At 42.7% G+C, this 17,206-nt stretch overlaps 1 protein-coding gene across 1 annotated transcript in view; it reads right to left on the bottom strand.

Annotated features, from left to right (window-relative positions):
* Positions 1-17,206, bottom strand: part of HSF2BP (heat shock transcription factor 2 binding protein) — a 115,722-nt gene that overhangs the window by 71,188 nt on the left and 27,328 nt on the right. Inside the window, exon 7 of the mRNA XM_025380096.1 lies at positions 2,336-2,453. Coding sequence (XP_025235881.1) covers positions 2,336-2,453 — 118 coding nt within the window. The remainder of the gene's footprint in view (positions 1-2,335; positions 2,454-17,206) is intronic.

Here is a 17,206-nt window from a genome sequence, read left to right as displayed (position 1 = left end):
AAGCCTAAGAGGTCAAGGCTGCAGTCAGCCATGTTCACACCACTATGCTACAGCCTGGGTTACAAAGCAAGACTCTGTCTTTAAAAAAAAAAAAAAATTGCATATATGTATATATGTATTATTTATGTAAATATATTTGTTAGTACAAAATATTGAAATGGACTAGAAAGCTTGGTTCTGGATAAGATGGCCTGAACACACCCTCCATTCTCGCTTCCACTGAACGCAGCTATAAATTCCAAAGAGAATACATGAAGCAGCTATTTGAGGACTCTGAAAAGTAAACAGTAGCAGGCAGATAGGGGAAGATGATGAAAATTTTAAGAACCACTAAACCATCAGTGAGTTTACCACTTTTTCCTCTAGTGTCCTTGGCCTGGACTCAAGGGAGCTCCAAACCCAGAAGTAGCCCTGAGCCACACAGACAGCACCAGAAGAAGGTCTCTAATGAGGCTCAAGGAGTGGGAAAGGAGTCTCCTGCCAGCAACCAAGCACGGTGGCAGTGGGGGCATCCCCCAGGTAACTCAAACGCTGTGAGAAAGGCATCTTTTCCTTACACTTGAAAGCTCTAAGAGCTTCTCAAGTCCTGCTGCAGGGCAGGATGAAGGCACAGTTGCAGGCACTTAGACACAGCAGGGTATACGAAACCCCAGCATTGCAGGTGGGGGACTGAAAAAGGCAGTCCCAGACAACTAAAATGTACCCGAGAGTTAACAGCTCAGAAAAGTGACCCCACAAAGTTGTTTATAAATTCCTGGCCTCATCCCAAGTTGTGCCTGTGTGGATCTGATCACAAACAGCATCTGAAAGACTCTTAACTGTTGGCCACTGGACGGCACTCACAAGGGGCAGTTCCAATAGCACTGTAAAGACTCTTTGAAAACAGGACAACACACTCAAAGCAAACAGAGAAAAGGCTGGCTGGAATCTGACCCGAAGGGGTTGACTGCCTGTGAAAATATAAACACCAGCATTTCCCAAGGATTTAAACAAGACCAGTGATCACATAAATGTCCAGGATAAATCCAAATTACTTGGCATATGAAGAAACAGGAAAATCTAAACTCACATGGGAAAAAACAACCAAGAGACATCGCGGCCAGGATGACACAGATGTTGGACGCACCTGGCACAGACTTGACAGAAGCTCTTACTTTTAAAAAGTGCTCCACAGCAGGGCATTGTGGCACATGCCTGTAGTCCCAGCTACTCAGGAGGCTGAGGTGGAAGGATTACTTGAATGCCTAGGAGTTTGAGGCCAGCCTGGGCAATATATGTAGAGACTCGGTCTCTTAAACAAAAAAAAAAAAAAAAATTAAAACGTAAAGATGCTCTAAGAAGTCAAAGGCAACACACAGAACGAACGGTGTGAGTGGCAGAATCTTACACTGCCCCTCTCCCCAAGATTTCCTGCCCTAATCTCTGGGACTATAAATTACCACACACTGATGATGTCATTGCCTGGAAAAGGGGATTCTGTAGATGTAATTAAGGTACGCTGACTCAAGAGTTATCAAAAGGAGTTTATCCAGGTATGCCTAAACACACAAATCTATAAGAAGCAGGGTTTTTGCCTTCTTGAAGTAAATTTTTTAACAAAAGAATAAAAGCAGAGAGAGTTTCATCTTGCTGGTAGACGAAGAGGAAGTCTCAGAGACTGGAAACGTGGGAAGGATTCAATGAGTGACTGTGGCGTGAAGATGGGGCCCCTGTGAGAAGCAATGCAAGCTGCCTCAGCAGCTGACTCACAGCTGACCAGCCAGCCGGGAAACCGGGAACTTGGTCCTAGAAACCAAGACACTGGACTCTGCCAGCAACTTCAAAGTGCCCAGAAGTAGATTCCTCCCACAGAGTCTCTGAAAAGATCCCGCCCTGGAAAACACCTCACTTTTGACCTGTGCAGAGAAACTCTCAACCCCACTCAGACCTCTGACTTACCAAACTATGAAATAATAGATGGTGGTGTTTTAGCCACCAAGTTGGTGATAATTTGTTACATACAAAATGGAAAACAAATACAGATTTTAGTACCTGGAAGTGGGGTGCTACCACCACAAATACCTATTTAAAGTCACTTTGACATAACCACGAAGTATCATGCAATAGTATTTGGGACTCACTGATTGCTCTAAGGTAAGAACATTCCTTCCTTAAATTTATTTTCTAAAATGCTATTTAAGAGACAGTATACTCCCTTAACTTCTCCAGTCAATTTATTTCTTCAAGTATTTAGAACTACCACCAAAATTAACTGTGTTTACTTGAAGAGAGGCCCAATCAGCATAGTCTAATTAATATGTACATAGAATTAACTTGTTAACATTATCCACCATACACTTTGAGTTTGGTACACTGTCCTGGCTTCAAGTCTCCCAGAAGCTGCAATATGGTGTCCAAGAGCACCCGGCTTGAATTAACCAAGAATTCACGACCACATGCTATGGCAGCAACATCTGCAACAGAAAATGAAACAAAGCATCAAGATCAGACGACTTCAGAACATAGACAATTTTGTGCAGAACAGAGTATTTGTTGCTGTTTTTCTTCCAAAAGACCTAATGAAAACACAGCTGACAATGAGACATATAAAAATGAAACTGCTAGGCATGATGGTTCACACCTGTAATCCCAACATTTTGAGAGACTGAGGTGGGAGGACTGCTTGAGTCCACAAGTTCAAGACCAGCCTGGGCAACATAGCAAGACCCTATCTCTACAAAAAATTTAAAAATTAGCTGGGCATGGTGTGTGCACCTGTAGTCCTAGCTTTTCAGGAGGTGGAGGCAGAAGGATTGCTTGAGCCCAGGAGGTAGAGGCTGCAGTGAGCCATGATCACATCACTGCACTCCAGCCTGGGTGACAGAGCAAAGCTCTGTCTCAAAAAAAAAAAAAAGTATTATAACAAAAGTGGCAGCCCAGAAAGAATCACTGACAACCACAAGAGTTACTGAAATATTAAGTCATGTGCACTGTAATTAGCAAGCACCTAAAGAGTGAAACAGAGCCCTGGAATCTAACTACGTCTGCAGTCACTATGCTCCGGAGTGCTGCATTAACCAGCTGTGGGCAGGCAGAGTCCAAACATAAGGTGGGGGCTGTCTTATCTGGGACTGAGGATGTGAAAATTCACTTTTAATAAGCTCCATAATCTGAAAACCCAAAATCCAAAATGCTCCAAAATCTAAAAATTTTTGAGCACTGACAAAGATGCACAAAGGTCATGCTCACAGAGCATTGCAGATTTCAGATTTTTGAATTAGAGTGTTGAACCAGCAGGTATAATGCAAGTATTCCAAAATCCAAAACACTTCTGGTCCCAGGCATTTCAGATAAAGAATATTCAATCTATATTTGCTAATAACTTTTAGCCATGATACAAAACTGAAATTATATGTAGTCAAAAAAGAGTATGAAAATTGATTTTGAAGAAAACTTATTTTCTCAATTTTATGTCCCACTGTGGATCAGCAAGTATCCCATTTCCTCATGCCTGAGACCCTGCAAATCGGCCTGAAGACCAGACCAAGTAATTACACTGCTCCCAACGGGCAGCGCTGCAGACATCTCCAGACGCTGCAGAGCAGCAAACTGTCCCTGCCAAGCCTGACCAAACTGCAGACCCATGAGCAAAATAAATGTTAAGACTTTATATTTTGAGGAGGTTTGTTACACAGCAACAGAAAACAAAAACATTACTAATACATCGCTGAAGAAAAAAAAAAAATATATATATATATATATATAAAATAGCAAGCAACAATGCCCAACACAAGTGTACTGGTAAATGAAGTCTGTATCATATATCCAGTATTGTAACTGCAAATGCCAATGCTGCATTTCACTAAATACCACTAAAACATGAACTACAAAGTAAAATAAATGTGAATAAATTCCTACACAGACAGCTTCAGTACTTGTCAATCTGTTGGAATTTGTTTGTTTTACATGGTAATTTGTACTTTGCTTACTGATATTTAATCTATCTAGAATGCCTGTGAGTCAATTCAAGGCCTATAGAATTGACTTTGTTACCATCTACCAAAACTAAAACACTGCCAGTTAATTTTTCTGTTAAAATGGTTTTTCTAGGTTCATTTTTCATTAAAAGTGTTTATAGGTAATTCTAGAGGTTAGCAGAGTAATTACATAATTTAAGAAATGGGGCCAGGTACAGTGGCTCCCACCTGTAATCCCAGTACTTTCGGAGGCCAAGGACGGTGGATCACCTGAGGTCAAGAGTTTGAGACCAGCCTGGCCAACACGGAGAAACCCCGTCTCTAATAAAAATACAAAAATTAGCCAAATGTGGTGGCATGCACCTGTAATCCCAGCTACTTAGGAGGCTGAGGCAGAAGAATCACTTGAACCCAGGAGGTGGAGGTTGCAGTGAGCCGAGATGGTGCCACTGCACTCCAGCCTGGGCAACAGAACAAAACTCAATCTCAAAAAAAAAAGGAAATGAATCTGGGCCAAGCACAGTGGCTCACACCTATAATCCCAATACTTTTGGAGGCCAAGGTAGGAGGATCACTTGAACCTAGAAGTTTGAGATGAGTCTTAGGCAACATAGTGAGACCCTGTCTCTACAAAAAAATAAATAAAAATTAGCTAGGTGTAGTGGCTCATGCCTATAGTCCCAGCTACCCAGGCTGAGGTGGGAGGATTGCTTGAACCCAGGGGCTTGAGGCTACAGTGAATTATGATCACGCCACTGTACTCCAGCCTGGGCGATTAGAGTGAGACCCCATTAAAAAAAAAAAAAGATTCTGGTGTCAATTATTTACACTGAAAAGGATATACAGAGTTGAGACGTACTATATCGGATACTTTTGCTTTAGACTGTAATAATTTCACCTTATTTTCAGCAATAAAAGTAATAATAGGGTATTGGCAGAATGATAGTCATATAAATCAATGGTAGAATTGAGAGTACAGAAATAAATCCTCACATTTATGGTCAACTGAATTCCAAAAAAGTACCAAGACAAATCAATGGAGAAATGATAAAACAATAATCTTTTGAATAAATGATGCTAAAACAACTGGATATCCACATGCAAAGGAAGGAAGTTGGATACCTACCACATACCATATACAAATATTAACTCAAAATGGATCTAAGATCTGAATATAAGAATTAAAGCTGGCTAGGTGCAGTGGCTCATGCCTGTAATCCCAGCACTTTGAGAGGCCGAGGGAGGATCACAAGGTCAAGAGATCAAGACCATCCTGGCTAATATGATGAAACCCCGTCTCTATTAAAAATACAAAAAAAAAAAAAAATTAGCCGGGCATGGTGGTGGGTGCCTGTAGTCCCAGGTACTCGGGAGGCTGAGGCAGGAGAATGGCGTGAACCCGGGAGGTGGAGCTTGCAGTGAGTCAAGATCGTGCCACTGTACTCCAGCCTGGGCGACAGAGCGAGACTCTGTCTCAAAAAAAAAAAAAAATTAAACCTATAAAATTCTTTTTTCATTTTTTTGAGATTGTATCTTACTCTGTCACTCGGGCTGGAGTGAAGTGGCACAATCACAGTTCACTGCACCCTCACCCTCCTGAGTAGCTGGGACTACAGGTCTGTACCACCACACCTAGCTAATTTCATACTTAACAGACTAAAGTACACTGTAAACATAATTTTTATATATGCTGGGAAACCAAAAAATTCATGTGACTCACTTTATTGTGCTATTTGCTTTATTGCAGTAATCTGGAACCAAACCTACAGTATCTCTGAGGTATGGCTGCATTTGAAAATCCTATCTCTGATAAGGTACTAGCATATTACAAATACTTCTTACCACTCAGTAACAGAAAGGAAAATAACCCAATTAAAATATGGGCAACCAGGAGTTTCTGGTTCCAAATGGTGGCATTGAACTAAGTTGGCTTCACTGCTTCCCAACAGAAAACCAAAAACCAACATACAGCAGCTCCAAGATTATCAGCAGCAATATCCCGGAACTCAAATATGAGGATCAGACAGCTCTCATGGCAACAGACAAGTGAAAAACACTCTGAACACACAGTAAGACAACTGGACTTTCATATCTGTGACACCCCTCTCCATAATGTGCCCAGCACCAAGCGTGAGGAAAATTTCCCCAACTCAGTTTCTACACTGGAAAAAGTCAGATGGAGGTGAACAACTACTGTCCCCACCATCTTAGGTTCCCTGGCAGAAGACCTGTCCCTGCTTCAACCCACAGGAAGCACTGTAAGTACCTGAAGGGAAACTATCCCTGAGGATAGCCAGAGGCAAAGTGGGGAAGCAGAACTACCATTCCCAGCCCTGGAAACTCTGCTCTGTAACTTGGCCAGAGAAGACACCAAATCAGAGTGGTCGTTCAGCAGATGCACACAGTACAAGGTATGTCCCACAAGTCCCCTGGGCACAGACACCTTGCCAGTATTTCCACACTGCCAGGTTATCCTCTTTGTGACCTCCCCTATTCGGGATGGGCAACACTCTGATGGTTTTCTACAGCCAAGGTAAACCTGGGCTTAAGGCACCATCTAGTGCCTATAAAGAGGCAGCAACCTTGCAGAAAAAAAGGAAGAAATTCAACAAGTAAATTACAAAGAATCTCTAAGAAAACATATCCAATAAAAACCAAAATAACCCAGACAGACAAGACTGGAATAAATACTCTTTCAATGCAAAGACATAGACATATACCCATAAGAAACAACAGGAAACAGGGAACCATGGCCTCCCCAAACAGACAAAGCCAGGAACCAGTGACTGTCTCTAACAAGATGGCAATATGTGAGCTCTCTGACCAAGAATTCAAAACAATAGTTTTAAGGAAATTCGGTGATTTCCAAGACAACATAGAAAAGTAATTCAGAAATTTGTCAGAGAAATTTAATAAAGAGATTGAAACTTAAAACAATCAAACTGCTGGGCACAGTGGTTCATGCCTGTAATCCCAACACTGTGGGAGGCTGAGGTAGGGGCCTTGGGGCCAGGAGTTTAAGAACAGCCTCAGCAACATACATAGCAATATCCCATCTCTACAAAAAACATAAAAAATTAACCAAGCACTGTGGTGATCGCCTGTAGTCTTACCTACTCGGGAGGCTGAGGTGGAAGCATTGCTTGAGCCCAGGAGATCAAGGTTGCAGTGAGCTAGAATTGTACCACTGCACTCCAGCCTGGGTGACAGAGCAAGATCCCACTCATCTCTCCCAACCTGTAACTGTTACTCTGGGCCGTTATTAGAAGAATATTTCTTCCTTCTCCGGGACACAACCCCTGCAAAATTTAATAGATACAAATTTATTTTGCAAATGGAATTGGCAGATAAACGGTACTACAGAAAGATGATTTTAAGAAATTACAGAAAATTCTCAAATATACAAAATATAGCTGATCTGAACGTTAATTTGACCACACTATGTATGATTCAAGAAATAACCGAAGATTTAACTATGGTCCCAGAATCCCTACGAGGAAAAGATTCTATGGACATACACGAATAACTGGAGCAAAGCCCAAAAGAGTCCAGATGGAGTCTTCTACATCTTTACCTAAACTACTTTGTTGTTATTGTTAAGAGACAGGGCCTCACTCTGTTGCCCAGGCTGGAATGCAGGTGCAATCGTAGCTCAAGGCAGGACTGAACTCCTGGGCTCAAGTGGTCCTCCCACCTCAGCCTCCTGAGTATCTGGGACTAAAGGCATGTACCACCATGCCCAGCTTGCCTGAACTACCTTGATACCATCTAGAACGAAAGCTATGGAAGCTCTTAGGCCAGCTGTGACCAGCTTAATAAAAAAAGGACTAATCATTCCTTTTACCAGTCCCTGCAATCACCTAACATTACCTGTTAAAAAAAAAAAAAAAAAAACTAGTGGTCAGGGATATTGACTTGTCCAAGATCTGCAAACAAGCAGCAAAATAATCATTCTGCACTTCAATGTCATATCTTACCCAAACACCACCCTCTCTTCACCCAACCTGAAGCCTAATTCTTTACAGAATAGAGTGGTACTCAGGTTTCTTTAGTGTCCCATTCTATAAAGATGGCAAACTTGGCCAGGCGCAGTAGCTCACGCCTGTAAACCCAGCACTTTGGGAGGCAGAGGTGGGCAGATCACCTGAGGTCAGGAGTTTGAGACCAGCCTGGCCAACATGGCAAAACCTCGTCTCTATTAAAAATACAAAAATTAGCTGGGCATGGTGGTGCTTGCCAGCCTGGGTGACAGAGTGAGACTATGTCTCAAAAAAAAAAAAAAAAAAAAAACAGATGGCAAATTTATTTGCCTTTACCTGGAAAAATCAACGATTACCCAGGAAGTTATATCACTCACTGGAATTCTATTCTACTTCTCTCAAGTATTTTTTTTCAGATGGAGTCTCGCTCTGTCACCCAGGTTGGGGTGCAGTGGCACAATCTCGGCTCGCTGCAACCTCCGCCTCCCAGGTTCAAGTGATTCTCCTGCTTCAGCCTCCTGAGTAGCTGGGATTACAGGCGCCCGCCACCACGCCTGGCTGATTTTTGTATTTTTAGTAGAGACGGGATTTCACCATGTTGGTCAGGCTGGTCTCAAACTCCTAACCTCAGGTGATCCACTTGCCTCGGCCTCCTAAACTGCTGGGATTATAGGCGTGAGTCATCACGCCCGGCCTACTTCTCTCAAGTCTTAAACCCAGCTATACCCATGCAAAGGACACCTAGAGCCCCATGGGGTCATTCTCACCTAAAACATACATGATCTCTTCTTACATTCCATTAATCTGGAAACCTGTAACGCTGTGTTTATCTTCTCACTGAGCTACCTAAAAAGAAGCATGTTTTTAAGGAAAAACTCCAATTCCACAGAACAAGGACCCGTATCGAATCCATACTCTGTCAACAGAAGGAAGGACCTTATCTAAGGAAAGACTACAAATTTTCCAAGACCAATCACTGAAAGACAATTAAGAAAACTTCTGTGATTTATTGGATATTGTAGATAATAGATATCCAATTATTCTGAATTAGGAAGACTGCTATATGATTAGACTGCATTGAAAATGTAAGAACCACGTGCATGGAAAACGGAGACCTAAAAACTTTCAGTGCTTTCAAAATCCTCTCAATGACGGCCTCTAATATCCCAGACTATCATAAATCTTTCCATCTACACACATGAAAGATTATGCCATGCTCTGGGGCAGTGGTTCTCAAAGTGGCATGGGAGGAGGAAGGGAGATGATTCTGCCCCAAGCAGTATTTGGAGACATTTTTGGCTGCCACGCTTAGGGGATGCCTCTAATGGGGAGAGACCAGGGATGCTGCCAAACAACCTACAACGCATAGGACAGGCCCCAAAACAGAGAATTATGGTGTCAAGGGTGAGCCACGCTGCTCCAGGGCACACCTGAAAAGTCCACTGCCCATCAGCCTGTCCCTGGATCCAGGAGCCAGGACGTACAGCTGCCTTGTCTCAGAGCCACTGCAGCTCAGCTACACTCAAAAAAGTCTTCAGGCCTCGTAGTAGATCACCTTGAAACCTAATGGCACCACAAACCAGATAATCCCTGTTGCTAACTGAGCCCGACACTTTTCTTCTAGTCAACTGATTATGAAGCAGCATTACTTTTTCCTTCTCATATGACAGTACATCAACGTAATACTCTTACCCCAGCCCTTTATTACACCTGCCTGATGCCAGAGAGCCTCGAGGTTATCTCCATAGTCCAACAAGTGTCCATGCCCAGAAGAGATCTTGCAGACGACACTCCCATACAAAAGCCTGACTTCATGCTGTTTGTTGAGAGGGTCTTCTGTTAAAAGTACAGAGTCAATACCAGGCTGGTGATGCAGTCACCTGGGTCAAGGTTCCAGAGCGGTCTTCCTTCTTATAGTGCCTCAAATTATATTTGTTTGCTACCTGTTGCCTAGAGTCTTAAAAGTTTCTGTTCAGCTATTGTCCTGACAGATGATTCAACGGATGATTCCAAAAAAAAGAGGAAAAAATCATGTTGATCAGTGCTCAAGTTGTAAATCAACTCTCTCCAAACCAACCTTACCTTTCAGGAGGTTCAACCACAATGGGGAAACCAGGACCACGCTAATGATCTCTCCTAGAGTTCAAGGTACATGAGAAACAAATGGGTGCTCAAAGAACCAAAAACAGCAACAAGGACTCCTGCACGCCTAGAAAAAGATGGGCTGTTCGGAAGACATGGGGAAAGGCAGCCACCAGCACATAAAATGGTACAGTCACTGTGGAAACCTGTCTAGCAGTTCCTCAAAAAGCTAAACAGAGTTACCACACCCTGCTATTCCGACCCCAAGGTAGATACCAAGAAAAACTGAAACATACATCCACACATAAACTTCTATACGAATGCTCATATCAGCATTATCCATAACAGCCAAAAGGTGGGAACAACCCAAATGCCTGTTCATTGACCCTTCACTGCTGACTTAGACTCTGACACCAGAAGACCAGTAAGTTGAAGGTCAAAACTGGCACCTTATTCTTCCATAGGCAGAGTCACACAATTCTAGGACAGGGATATCATAATTGTCATCTAGTGTCAGACTCTTCTCAGAACACAAAAACCGAAGGTCATATATTCAAGAATACAGGGTTAGTCAGTGGCAGAAGCAGCAGTGGACACGGGGCCTCAAGTCCCACCTGGCCTTTTCTGCACACCACACTGCCTCCACGTGTTGGTATGAGTGTGTGGAGGAGGAAGGATCGGCAGACCAAGAACAGCCATGGTCACTGACACAAAGGTGCTCTGCTGGTAACTTTGTAACTAGGAAGGTCCCTGGAAGACTAAGCTGGATCCAGTCCTGCCCCCAAAGTATCAATCATCAAAAAGTAATTTTGATGCTGCAGTTATTATCTAATATTATTTGAATACGTAAACCACAGACAAGGAATACAATCATGATTTTCAAATCACTGAAAAGCAGAAAAACCATTTAGAAAAGTTTTCACCAGCAAGTTAAGCAGTTAATCTTCACAGGATTGTAAAGATTTCCATCTCTTCCATGCTCTTCATTTGCCCTCTTATCCAAGTTACTGGAAACAATCACATTGCTGTCAATGTGCTATCGTTCATCACAGTTCAGTAGAAAATTCACAATATGTAAAGTAATTAGAGCAGATGTTACTATTCCACCTTGCAGATGTCCAGAGAACTGACATCCTGGGAAGCAGTTCTGCTGGGCCAAACCTCCTCCGCACTACACTAACCTATCACTAAACAAGTGACTACAGTTGGGTGGAAATTTAACAATTTCAATGTTTACATAAATTCCTGATTTCCAGCTTCAGCTTAGGATACGAAAAACTGGTGATAGCTACCCCATTCTTTCCGGGGGCAGAGGGAGAGATAATTTACCAAAATCACAGGTTTTCTTGAATATACTAGAGAGCTAAGGCTGGACGTCAGCCAACCAATCTGAAAAATAAGGAAAAGCAGCAGCCTCCAAGCAGATACATGAAGCAAGCACTTGCTCACCTGGAGCATACGCTGGACACCATACAAGGTAGAAAAAAAAAATCCAGCTAAAATATTGAACAAATCACAAAATCAGTGGTTGCCTCGGGCTGGTGATGAGTGGAGAACTGGACTACAGAAAGATGCGGTGCAGGCAGTCTGGGGGAAGGAATAGGAGTTCCACAACCTAATTGTGGTAGGTAAATGACTGTACACTTTTGTAGAAATTTATAGAACGGCAAAAAGTGTAAAAAAAAAAAAAACAACTAAAGAATGAATTCACTGTATGTAAAATTTTAAAAAGAATCCATTTGACAGCTAACCCATGGTCTCTATTACCTATCCCCACAGAACAGTCTTGGTATTTGAGACTCATAAGCCCCCAAGGCCTCCGCAAATCAGCACTTTAATAAAACATTCTTCCCAGTCAAATTCATTAACGTGCAAATACAAGTGCCCACTACCCAACTCTTCCTAAGAGTGCCTATGTAAACCACCACAGGCACAGGAAAACAAAGCCACGCTGAGCTTGAATGCTGGGCAACAGAGCAGCTTCACTCTCAGTCCACCGCCTCACCAGCACGCCAGCCAGCAATTCAGGCAGCTCAAATTCACAACCAGAAAAACGACAAGTCGCATAGGTCATAAGCCTTTGGGGTCACTTGCAAAGAGAAGAAAATGCAAATCATTAAATTTGCAAATGCCTTCTGTTAAAAGACAGCCTTCAAACAATTTTTTTATAGGGAGGGCAACGCAAGCCTGCTACAACTGTAGGTGCCAAGATGAACGAGCAGAATGCTGCCCTGCACTGGAGTAAGAGCCAGAAAACATCACGATCTCAGCACCCACCCCGCAAGAACTATCATCGAGTTTTAAGGGGTTAAGAAACAAATGTCTACACAGGACCTGCCCCATTAGGATTTCAATAAAAGAAGGATAATACCATAAGGAAAATAAAATTTTCTCTCTCTTTAACAGCAGAGAATTTTCTTAGGAACAGCATGGGAAAATAATAATAAAGCAGAGATTAAAGATCAATGTAAAGGCCGGGCGCGGTGGCTCAAGCCTGTAATCCCAGCACTTTGGGAGGCCGAGACGGGTGGATCATGAGGTCAGGAGATCGAGACCATCCTGGCTAACACGGTGAAACCCCGTCTCTACTAAAAAATACAAAAAAAACCTAGCCGGGCGAGGTGGCGGGCGCCTGTAGTCCCAGCTACTCGGGAGGCTGAGGCAGGAGAATGGCGTGAACCCGGGAGGCAGAGCTTGCAGTGAGCTGAGATCCCGCCACTGCACTCCAGCCTGGGAGACAGAGCAAGACTCCGTCTCAAAAAAAAAAAAAAAAAAAAAAAAAAAAAAAAAAAAAAAAGATCAAGGGTGAGCCACGCTGAAATTAAATAATTCAAACTTAAAGCTGCTGGGACTTTAAATTATCCCAACCCTTGTGAGGAATGTAATGTAGCTATGCAGCTGCAAATTCTGTCTTTTTCTTTCCTGTAAATAATTAAGACCACACTGCTGGAAATAAGACTTCCTCAGACAACCCTCCTTGGAATGTAGCAATCTGTAAACAGTCAAATCACTGTGGCACACAGGCTGGTCTTGTATGGAAAATATTCTAATCCTGCTGGAACTTCTCTGTCTCTGCCTATATCAGTGAAATCTTCTTCACCTTGGAACCCTGACCCCACTGGTTTGAAGTCAGTGTTTCTGAGTGGCCACTGTCAAGCTCTGTGCACAAATAAACTCTGTACTTAGTCTTATTTTCTGAATCTCATTATTTAAGGCTGATAAGTCACAGCAATGTATTGAACCATTTCACTGACTTGAGAACAAAGAGTCTCAACACTCACTAGTACATTCCACCTTTCTATACCCATTTTTTTTTTTTTTTTTTTTTTGAGACGGAGTCTTGCTCTGTCAGCTAGGCTGGAGTGCAGTGGCGCGATCTCAGCTCACTACAACCTCTACCTCCCAGGTTCAAGCGATTCTCCTGCCTCGGCCTCCCGAGTAGCTCGGATTACAGGTGCCCACCACCACGCCTGGCTAATTTTTTTGTACTTTTAGTAGAGACAGGGTTTCTCCATGTTGGCCAGGCTGCTCCAGAACTCCTCCTGACTTTAAGTGATCCACTCACCTCAAGCCTCCCAAAATGCTGGGATTACAGGCATGAGCCACTGTGCCTGGCCTCTATACTAAGAAATTATTTAGTCCCTGGACTTTATCCCTTATGACAGTTCTGATACGGAATTTTATCATAACTCTCAGGGAAAGGTTTACTTTATTATCTTTTAGGAGAATTTTACTGAAGAGGCAATTTAGGTTTTTGGGATTATATAATTATTATACTAAAACAATAGCAAAGAGCTCAGTTTCAGCTTAGCTTACAGCTTTTACTTTAGCTAGCTAGACAGTAAAATTATGATTCTGAATAAAAGCAGCTAAACTTAGTTGTTTTTTTCTGTCAAGGTACATAACTATGCAGAACATGCAAACTCATCTGTTTCCTTCAGATCATTCATTCTTTTTTTTTTTTTTGAGACGGAGTCTCGCTCTGTCGCCCAGGCTGGAGTGATCATTCATTCTTAATAACTGATATTTATCAGAATCACCTGGGGTGATTTTCCAAAATAAACACACCTGGTACCTATTGGTACCTATCCCAGATCTACGGAATCAGATTCTCCAGGGTGCTCCCCAGCGTTAATATCTGAAAACACTCCAGAGATGTTTACACACTCTCAACCCTGACTGTAAACACCAGTCTCTACAACAATCACTACAGCTGAAAAGAATTACAGGCACACTTCATTTTATTACATTCACTTTATTGTGCTTTGCAGACACTGTTTTTTTACAAATTGAAGTAGGCCGGGCGCGGTGGCTCAAGCCTGTAATCCCAGCACTTTGGGAGGCTGAGACGGGCGGATCACGAGGTCAGGAGATCGAGACCATCCTGGCTGACACAGTGAAACCCCGTCTCTACTAAAAAATACAAAAACTTAGCCGGGCGAGGTGGCGGGCGCCTGTAGTCCCAGCTACTCGGGAGGCTGAGGCAGGAGAATGGCGTAAACCCAGGAGGTGGAGCTTGCAGTGAGCTGAGATCCGGCCACTGCACTCCAGCCTGGGCGACAGAGCGAGACTCTGTCTCCAAAAAAAAAAAAAAAAAAAAAAAAAACAAATTGAAGGAATGTGGCAACCCGGCACTGAGCAAGTCTGTTGGTGCCATTTTTCCAACAGTATGTGCTTACTTCATGCCTCTGTGCCACGTTTTGGTAGTTCTTGCAATAGTTTAAACTTTTCATTATTATTACATCTGTTATGGTCATCCACGATCAGTGATCTTTGATGTTACCACTGTAATTGTTTTGGGGCACCATGAACCACATCCACATAAGACAGCAAATTTAATCAATACATGTTACTAATCTTCTGACTGTTCCAATGACTAGCCATTCCCATCTCTCTCTCTCTCCTAGGGCCTTGCTATTCCCTGAGACACAACAATATTGAAATTAGGTCAGTTAATAACCCTACAATGACCTCTAAATGTTCAAGCAAAAGAAAGAGGTACACGTCTGAAAGAAAAAGCTAGAAATGATTAAGCTTAGTGAAGAAGGCATGGCCAAAGCTGAGACCCTGCTGAAAGTTAAGACTTCTTGCACCAAACAGCCAAGTTACGACTGTAATTGCAAAGTTCTTGATAGAAATTAAAAGCTCTATTCCAGTGAACACATGAATGATGAGAAAGCAAAACAGCCTTATTGCTGATATGGAGAAAGCCCAAGTATTCTAGATAGAAGATCAAAAATCATCAAAAATCCCTTAAGCCAAAGCCTAATCCAGAGAAAAGCCCTAATGCTCTTCAATTCTATGAAGGCTGACAGGGGTGAGGAAGCTGCAGAAGAAAAGCTGAAAGTCAGTACAGCTTGCTTCATGAGATTTAAGGAAAAAAGTTGTCTCTATAACATAAAGGTACAACATGCAGCAGCAAGTGCTGATGGAGAAGCTGCAGCAAGTTATCCAGAAGATCTAGCTGAGATCATTGTCGAGGGTGGTTGCAGTAAACAAGAGATTTTCAATGTAGACAAAATAGCTTTCTATTGGAAGAAGATGCCATCTAGGACTTTCACTGCTAGAGAAAAGTCAATGCCTGACTTTAAAGTGTCAAAAGACAGGCTGACTCTCTTGTTAGGGGCTAAAGGTGCTGGTGACTTTAATTGAAGTCAATGCTCATTTAAAGTCAATGCTCATTTAACCATTCCGAAAATACTACAGCCCTTAAGAATTATGCTAAATCTACTCTTGCCTATGCTCTAGAAATAGAAAAACAAAGCCTGGATGACAGCACACCTGTTCACTGCATGGTTTTCTGAATATTTTCAGCCCACTGTTGAGACCTACTGCTCAGAAAAAAAGACTTCGTTCCAAATACTACTGTTCATTGATAATGCACCTGGTCAATCAGGAGCCATAACGGAGAGGTACAAAGAGAGTGATGTTGACTCCATGCCTGCTAAAACAAGATCTATTCTTCAGCTCATACATCAAAAAGAAATTTCAACTTTCAGGTCCTATTTTTTTAAGAACTACATTTCATAAGGCTACAGCTGCCATAAACAGTGATTCCTCTGATGGATCTGGATGAAGTCAACTGAAAACCACCTAAAAAAGATTCACCATTCTAGATGCCATTACGAATATTAATGATTCAGCCGGGCACAGTGGCTCATGCCTGTAATCCCAGCACTTTGGCAGGCTAAGGCAGGCGGATCACCTAAGGTCAGGAGTTCAAGACCAGCCTGGCCAACATGGAGAAACCCCATCTCCACTAAAAATAGAAAATTAGCTGGACATGGTGGCACATGCCTGTAATCCCAGCCACTCAGGAGGCTGAGGCAGGAGAATCACTTGAACCAAGGAGGCAGAGGTTGCCGTGAGCCAAGATCGCACCATTGCACTCCAGCCTGGGCAACAAGAGTGAAAATTCCATCTCAAAAAAACAGAAAAACAAAAAAGAATATTCATGATTCATGGGAGGAAGTCAATATAACAACATTAACAGGAGTTTGCAAGAAGTTGATTTCAATCCTCATGGATGACTTTGAAGGGTTCATGACTTCAGTGTGAGTAAGTAACTACGGACGTGGTGACAGAAACGACGGATGAGTTGCTTCTTATGGAAGAACAAAGAAAGTGGTTTCTTGAGTTGGAATCTACTCTTGGTGAAGATGCTAAGACATCATTGAAATGAGAACAAAGGATTCAAAATATTACATAAACCTAGTTGACAAGTTTGAGAGGGCTGACTCCAATTTTGAAAGACGTTCTGCTGTGGAAAAAATGCTATCAAATAGCATCACACGCTACATAGAAATCTTACATGAAAGGAAGAGTTAATCGATGTGGCAAACTTCATTGTTGCCTCATTTTAAGAAATTTCCACGGCCGGGCGCGGTGGCTCACGCCTGTAATCCCTGCACTTTGGGAGGCCGAGGTGGGCGGATCACGAGGTCAGGAGATCGAGACCATCCTGGCTAACAAGGTGAAACCCCGTCTCTACTAAAAATACAAAAAATTAGCCGGGCGCGGTGGCGGCGCCTGTAGTCCCAGCTACTCGGGAGGCTGAGGCAGGAGAATGGCGCGAACCCGGGAGGCGGAGCTTGCAGTGAGCCGAGATGGTGCCACTGCACTCCAGCCTGGGGGACAGAGTGAAGACTCCGCCTCAAAAAAAAAAAAAAAAAAAAAAAAAAAAAAAGT

Source organism: Theropithecus gelada, chromosome 3, assembly GCF_003255815.1.
Source record: "Theropithecus gelada isolate Dixy chromosome 3, Tgel_1.0, whole genome shotgun sequence".
Lineage (NCBI taxonomy): Eukaryota > Metazoa > Chordata > Mammalia > Primates > Cercopithecidae > Theropithecus > Theropithecus gelada.
Note: the sequence above shows the minus strand (reverse complement) of the source record. Positions and strands in the feature narration are given on the sequence as shown.